This window comes from Procambarus clarkii, chromosome 22 (genome assembly GCF_040958095.1).
Source record: "Procambarus clarkii isolate CNS0578487 chromosome 22, FALCON_Pclarkii_2.0, whole genome shotgun sequence".
Classification (NCBI taxonomy): domain Eukaryota; kingdom Metazoa; phylum Arthropoda; class Malacostraca; order Decapoda; family Cambaridae; genus Procambarus; species Procambarus clarkii.
Window position 1 is genome coordinate 35,730,200 of NC_091171.1, and position 7,197 is coordinate 35,737,396.

Here is a 7,197-nt window from a genome sequence, read left to right on the forward strand (position 1 = left end):
GGCTGCTTCCTGGGGGTGGAGGGCTGGTCGAGGACGGGGCCGCGAGGACACTAAGCCCCGAAATCATCTCAAGATAACCCTTAATAAAATATAGACAAACATTATATAGAATATGAAATATAGACAGACAAATATATAATTATAAAATTGGCAATAGCAATGATGAGTCGAGGAGTTTAGAACAGATTGTTTATTTAAGAAATAATTGTTTATTTAAGATTGATCTATACCAATCAATCCTTGAAAACCCTCCTCGTAGCCTTGACTACGCTCCTCGGAGCCTTGACTACGCTCCTCGGAGCCTTGACTACGCTCCTCGGAGCCTTGACTACGCTCCTCGGAGCCTTGACTACGCTCCTCGGAGCCTTGACTACGCTCCTCGGAGCCTTGACTACGCTCCTCGGAGCCTTGACTACGCTCCTCGGAGCCTTGACTACGCTCCTCGGAGCCTTGACTACGCTCCTCGTAGCCTTGACTGCGCTCCTCGTAGCCTTGACTACGCTCCTCGTAGCCTTGACTACGGTCCTCGTAGCCTTGACTACGCTCCTCGTAGCCTTGACTACGGTCCTCGGAGCCTTGACTACGCTCCTCGGAGCCTTGACTACGGTCCTCGTAGCCTTGACTGCGCTCCTCGTAGCTTTGACTACGCTCCTCGTAGCCTTGACTGCGCTCCTCGGAGCCTTGACTACGGTCCTCGTAGCCTTGACTACGCTCCTCGGAGCCTTGACTACGCTCCTCGGAGCCTTGACTACGCTCCTCGGAGCCTTGACTGCGCTCCTCGTAGCCTTGACTACGCTCCTCGTAGCTTTGACTACGCTCCTCGTAGCCTTGACTGCGCTCCTCGGAGCCTTGACTACGGTCCTCGTAGCCTTGACTACGCTCCTCGGAGCCTTGACTACGCTCCTCGGAGCCTTGACTACGGTCCTCGTAGCCTTGACTACGCTCCTCGGAGCCTTGACTACGCTCCTCGGAGCCTTGACTGCGCTCCTCGTAGCCTTGACTACGCTCCTCGGAGCCTTGACTACGCTCCTCGGAGCCTTGACTACGGTCCTCGTAGCCTTGACTACGCTCCTCGGAGCCTTGACTACGGTCCTCGTAGCCTTGACTACGCTCCTCGGAGCCTTGACTACGCTCCTCGGAGCCTTGACTGCGCTCCTCGTAGCCTTGACTACGCTCCTCGTAGCTTTGACTACGCTCCTCGTAGCCTTGACTGCGCTCCTCGGAGCCTTGACTACGGTCCTCGTAGCCTTGACTGCGCTCCTCGGAGCCTTGACTACGCTCCTCGTAGCCTTGACTACGCTCCTCGGAGCCTTGACTACGCTCCTCGTAGCCTTGACTACGCTCCTCGTAGCCTTGACTACGCTCCTCGTAGCCTTGACTGCGCTCCTCGTAGCCTTGACTACGCTCCTCGTAGCCTTGACTACGCTCCTCGTAGCCTTGACTGCGCTCCTCGTAGCCTTGACTGCGCTCCTCGTAGCCTTGACTGCGCTCCTCGTAGCCTTGACTACGCTCCTCGTAGCCTTGACTGCGCTCCTCGTAGCCTTGACTGCGCTCCTCGTAGCCTTGACTGCGCTCCTCGGAGCCTTGACTACGCTCCTCGGAGCCTTGACTACGCTCCTCGGAGCCTTGACTGCGCTCCTCGGAGCCTTGACTGCGCTCCTCGTAGCCTTGACTACGCTCCTCGGAGCCTTGACTGCGCTCCTCGTAGCCTTGACTACGCTCCTCGGAGCCTTGACTGCGCTCCTCGTAGCCTTGACTACGCTCCTCGTAGCCTTGACTGCGCTCCTCGGAGCCTTGACTGCGCTCCTCGTAGCCTTGACTGCGCTCCTCGGAGCCTTGACTGCGCTCCTCGGAGCCTTGACTGCGCTCCTCGGAGCCTTGACTGCGCTCCTCGTAGCCTTGACTGCGCTCCTCGTAGCCTTGACTACGCTCCTCGGAGCCTTGACTGCGCTCCTCGTAGCCTTGACTACGCTCCTCGGAGCCTTGACTGCGCTCCTCGTAGCCTTGACTACGCTCCTCGTAGCCTTGACTGCGCTACTCGGAGCCTTGACTGCGCTCCTCGTAGCCTTGACTGCGCTCCTCGGAGCCTTGACTACGCTCCTCGTAGCCTTGACTGCGCTCCTCGTAGCCTTGACTGCGCTCCTCGTAGCCTTGACTACGCTCCTCGTAGCCTTGACTACGCTCCTCGGAGCCTTGACTACGCTCCTCGTAGCCTTGACTGCGCTCCTCGTAGCCTTGACTACGCTCCTCGTAGCCTTGACTACGCTCCTCGGAGCCTTGACTACGGTCCTCGTAGCCTTGACTGCGCTCCTCGGAGCCTTGACTGCGGTCCTCGTAGCCTTGACTGCGCTCCTCGGAGCCTTGACTACGCTCCTCGTAGCTTTGACTACGCTCCTCGTAGCCTTGACTACGCTCCTCGTAGCCTTGACTGCGCTCCTCGTAGCCTTGACTGCGCTCCTCGTAGCCTTGACTACGCTCCTCGTAGCCTTGACTGCGCTCCTCGTAGCCTTGATTGCGGTCCTCGTAGCCTTGACTTCAATGCTTATTATTATTAACATCTTTATTGACAAAGTTAATTACAATTTTGTCTAATCTGAGGATTTCAATTAAGTCTTATTAAAGTGAGGATAATGCTGGTATTCACCGATACACAGGACAGAGGGTTATACACAAGACAATAGGGAGCCGGTCGGCCGAGCTTACAGCACACTGGACTTGTGATCCTGTGGTCCCGGGTTCGATCCCGGGCGCCGACGAGAAACAATGGGCAGAGTTTCTTTCACCCTATGCCCCTGTTACCTAGCAGTAAATAGGTACCTGGGTGTTAGTCAGCTGTCACGGACTGTTTCCTGGGGGTGGAGGCCTGGTCGAGGACCGGGCCGCGGGGACACTAAAGCCCCGAAATCATCTCAAGAAAGTCTAAACTGTAGGCTGAAGCATATATATATATATATATATATATATATATATATATATATATATATATATGTCGTACCTAGTAGCCAGAACGCACTTCTCAGCCTACTATGCAAGGCCCAATTTGCCTAATAAGCCAAGTTTTCATGAATTAATTGTTTTTCGACTCCCTAACCTACCTAACCTAATGTAAAATAACTTTTTCGGCTACCTAACCTAACCTAACCTATAAAGATAGGTTAGGTTAGGTTAGGTAGGGTTGGTTAGGTTCGGTCATATATCTACGTTAATTTTAACTCCAATAAAAAAAAAATTGGCCTCATACATAATGAAATGGGTAGCTCTATCATTTCATAAGAAAAAAATTAGAGAAAATATATTAATTCAGGAAAACTTGGCTTATTAGGCAAATCGGACCTTGCATAGTAGGCTGAGAAGTGCGTTCTGGCTACTAGGTACGACATATATATATATATATATATATATATCTCATAGTTACAATCAATGTATGAATATGTGAAAACAACTTTTTATTATGCACTGCCACACAAGGGCAGGGATGGGTTCATAAGTGATGCAGCTTAGAAGTAATATAAATAAAATTGTTCTTCATTCTTTAAAATGGACAAGGAAATTTTGGATAAATTGTTAGGATGTCGTCCCGAACACCTGAGTCAATGAAATAGTTACACAGTTGGTGGTACAAGAGGCCAGGAGGTCTAAAATCTTTTACGGTTTCACATTCAACAATATAGTGTTCTAGTGAATGCATTAAAGGTTTATCACAGAGTTTGCAATCTGAATATTCTGGTAGTGGCTCAGCTTCACTAACCTGCCAGATGTGCCTATAGCCAAGGCGAATTCCCGCAATGACTAGGTCACATTACCTGGTTCTGTTACTGTGCTGACCATACAAATACCTATTATTACAAAAGTTGTTCGTCATAACTTTTAATACTGCAGCTTTCAGGTCTCTGGGCATTTCTTAGTTCTTCTAAATCTGAATTAATTTCTCTAATTTGTATGTTTCTAATAATTGCATTAGATAGTCCAAAGTCATACTCAATGTTTTCTTTCCTGCAAGCCTCATTGCCCAATTGATCTACAAAGTCATGTTTTCCAACTCCAACATGGGATGGGATCCACACAGGATAGATAGATGGGATAGAATATGAAATATAGACAGACAAATATATAATTATAAAATTGGCAATAGCAATGATGAGTCGAGGAGTTTAGAACAGATTGTTTATTTAAGAAATAATTGTTTATTTAAGATTGATCTATACCAATCAATCCTTGAAAACCCTCCTCGGAGCCTTGACTACGCTCCTCGGAGCCTTGACTACGCTCCTCGGAGCCTTGACTACGCTCCTCGGAGCCTTGACTGCGCTCCTCGTAGCCTTGACTACGCTCCTCGTAGCTTTGACTACGCTCCTCGTAGCCTTGACTACGCTCCTCGGAGCCTTGACTACGCTCCTCGGAGCCTTGACTACGCTCCTCGGAGCCTTGACTACGGTCCTCGGAGCCTTGACTACGGTCCTCGTAGCCTTGACTACGCTCCTCGGAGCCTTGACTACGCTCCTCGGAGCCTTGACTACGCTCCTCGGAGCCTTGACTACGCTCCTCGGAGCCTTGACTACGGTCCTCGTAGCCTTGACTGCGCTCCTCGGAGCCTTGACTACGGTCCTCGTAGCCTTGACTGCGCTCCTCGGAGCCTTGACTACGCTCCTCGTAGCCTTGACTACGCTCCTCGTAGCCTTGACTACGCTCCTCGTAGCCTTGACTGCGCTCCTCGTAGCCTTGACTGCGCTCCTCGTAGCCTTGACTACGCTCCTCGTAGCCTTGACTGCGCTCCTCGTAGCCTTGATTGCGGTCCTCGTAGCCTTGACTTCAATGCTTAATATTATTAACATCTTTATTGACAAAGTTAATTACAATTTTAGGAAGTGATGTGGTGGAGGCTGACTCCATACACAGTTTCAAGTGTAGATATGACAGAGCCCGATAGGCTCATGAATCTGTACACCTGTTGATTGACGGTTGAGAGGCGGGACCAAAGAGCCAGAGCTCAACCCCCGCAAACACAACTAGGTGAGTACAACTAGGTGAGTACACAAATTTTATACAATAGTTATTATCATTGGCAAAAATTCCATTCCATTTAATATTACAAGCTACTTCAGACATACACTGTGATGGGTTATTTAAGGACTGCAGAGCACTTTTAGAGTCGACAATACTACACAGAAATCAACTTGTTGAGAGGAGCTGTAGTGACGTCACTCTGGTCTAAATATACCGAGCAAAGTTATAATCACTGACCACTGTGTCCTGGGTGATGACGGAGGGAGGGGGAGGGGGGGTAGTCACTGGGGGAGGGACGGGGGGGGGGTTACTGGAGGGGGGGGGGAGGGGGCGGGAATGCAAGTTATGATAGCTCCTGTGTCTTGCTATTTATAGAGAACGTTGTGAGAGAGGAATTGTTCTATGGCATCCTTAATTACCACCTCTCCCCTCATCCCCCTCCCCCTCCCCTTGCCCATGGCCCTCTCCCCCCCCTCGGTGGCACTCAGGAGTGCCGCCGTAACAAAAGGCCACCTCACCAGGGTCCTGCCGTGACGTCACTAGTTCACAGGGCACTCTTTTGTGTGACGTCATCTTTCCTTCTTCATTATATTTAATGGGTTTGGTTATTGTTTGTGGTGGCGTGACGGTGGCGTGTCCGTGGGCGGGCGTGGGCGGGCGTGGGCGGGCGTGGGCGGGCGTGGGCGGGCGTGGGCGGGCGTGAGGGCGGGCGTGGACTCAGACCAGGAAAGTTCGCCGGGTGAATAAGGGACCTAGTGTTTACGGCAATATTTTAGGATTGCTGAAGAGGAGCGGTGAGGCGTCACGATGGTCCGAATGTTGTTGAAGAGTGTGGTCCAAATGTGACTCAAGGAGAACCAGGTGTGACTCAAGGGGAAACAGGTGTGACTCAAGGGGAACCAGGTGTTACTCAAGGGGAACCAGGTGTGACTCAAGGGGAACCAGGTGTGACTCAAGGGGAACCAGGTGTGACTCAAGGAGAACCAGGTGTGACTCAAGGAGAACCAGGTGTTACTCAAGCTGAACCAGGTGTGACTCAAGGAGAACCAGGTGTGACTCAAGGAGAACCAGGTGTGACTCAAGGAGAACCAGGTGTGACTCAAGGAGAACCAGGTGTGACTCAAGGAGAACCAGGTGTGACTCAAGGAGAACCAGGTGTGACTCAAGGAGAACCAGGTGTGACTCAAGCTGAACCAGGTGTGACTCAAGGAGAACCAGGTGTGACTCAAGGAGAACCAGGTGTGACTCAAGGAGAACCAGGTGTGACTCAAGGAGAACCAGGTGTGACTCAAGGAGAACCAGGTGTTACTCAAGCTGAACCAGGTGTGACTCAAGGAGAACCAGGTGTGACTCAAGGAGAACCAGGTGTGACTCAAGGAGAACCAGGTGTGACTCAAGGAGAACCAGGTGTGACTCAAGGAGAACCAGGTGTGACTCAAGGAGAACCAGGTGTGACTCAAGGAGAACCAGGTGTGACTCAAGGAGAACCAGGTGTGACTCAAGGAGAACCAGGTGTTACTCAAGCTGAACCAGGTGTGACTCAAGGAGAACCAGGTGTGACTCAAGGAGAATCAGGTGTGACTCAAGGAGAACCAGGTGTGACTCAAGGAGAACCAGGTGTGACTCAAGGAGAACCAGGTGTGACTCAAGGAGAACCAGGTGTGACTCAAGGAGAACCAGGTGTGACTCAAGGAGAACCAGGTGTGACTCAAGGAGAACCAGGTGTTACTCAAGCTGAACCAGGTGTGACTCAAGGAGAACCAGGTGTGACTCAAGCTGAACCAGGTGTGACTCAAGGAGAACCAGGTGTGACTCAAGCTGAACCAGGTGTGACTCAAGGAGAACCAGGTGTTACTCAAGGAGAACCAGGTGTGACTCAAGCTGAACCAGGTGTGACTCAAGGAGAACCAGGTGTGACTCAAGCTGAACCAGGTGTTACTCAAGGAGAACCAGGTGTGACTCAAGGAGAACCAGGTGTGACTTAAGCTGAACCAGGTGTGACTCAAGGAGAACCAGGTGTTACTCAAGCTGAACCAGGTGTGACTCAAGCTGAACCAGGTGTGACTCAAGCTGAACCAGGTGTGACTTGAGTTGGATCAGTTGTTGCCTAAATTGCATGGGGTGTGGTCCGAGATGGTCCTGGTGTGGACCACAATGAACCAGGTGTGTACCGGACCCGCCCCCCCCCTGGTC

General features: G+C 51.3%; 2 protein-coding genes across 2 annotated transcripts; one reads left to right on the forward strand and one right to left on the reverse strand.

Moving 5' to 3' along the window:
- Positions 1-213: 213 nt before the first annotated feature.
- Positions 214-5,577, reverse strand: LOC123761057 (dentin sialophosphoprotein-like). Its single transcript, XM_045746940.2, has 4 exons — positions 5,523-5,577; positions 4,206-4,802; positions 2,039-2,528; positions 214-2,008 (listed from the first exon to the last, which is right to left on the reverse strand). Exons 1-4 carry the CDS (start codon positions 5,575-5,577, stop codon positions 214-216), a joined length of 2,937 nt encoding a protein of 978 aa, XP_045602896.2.
- A 22-nt stretch (positions 5,578-5,599) lies between these two features.
- LOC123761063 (collagen alpha-1(II) chain-like) lies at positions 5,600-6,989 on the forward strand. Its single transcript, XM_069329191.1, has 2 exons — positions 5,600-5,703; positions 5,792-6,989. The coding sequence occupies exons 1-2, from the start codon at positions 5,600-5,602 to the stop codon at positions 6,987-6,989; spliced, it is 1,302 nt and encodes a 433-aa protein (XP_069185292.1).
- The last annotated feature ends 208 nt before the right edge of the window (positions 6,990-7,197 follow it).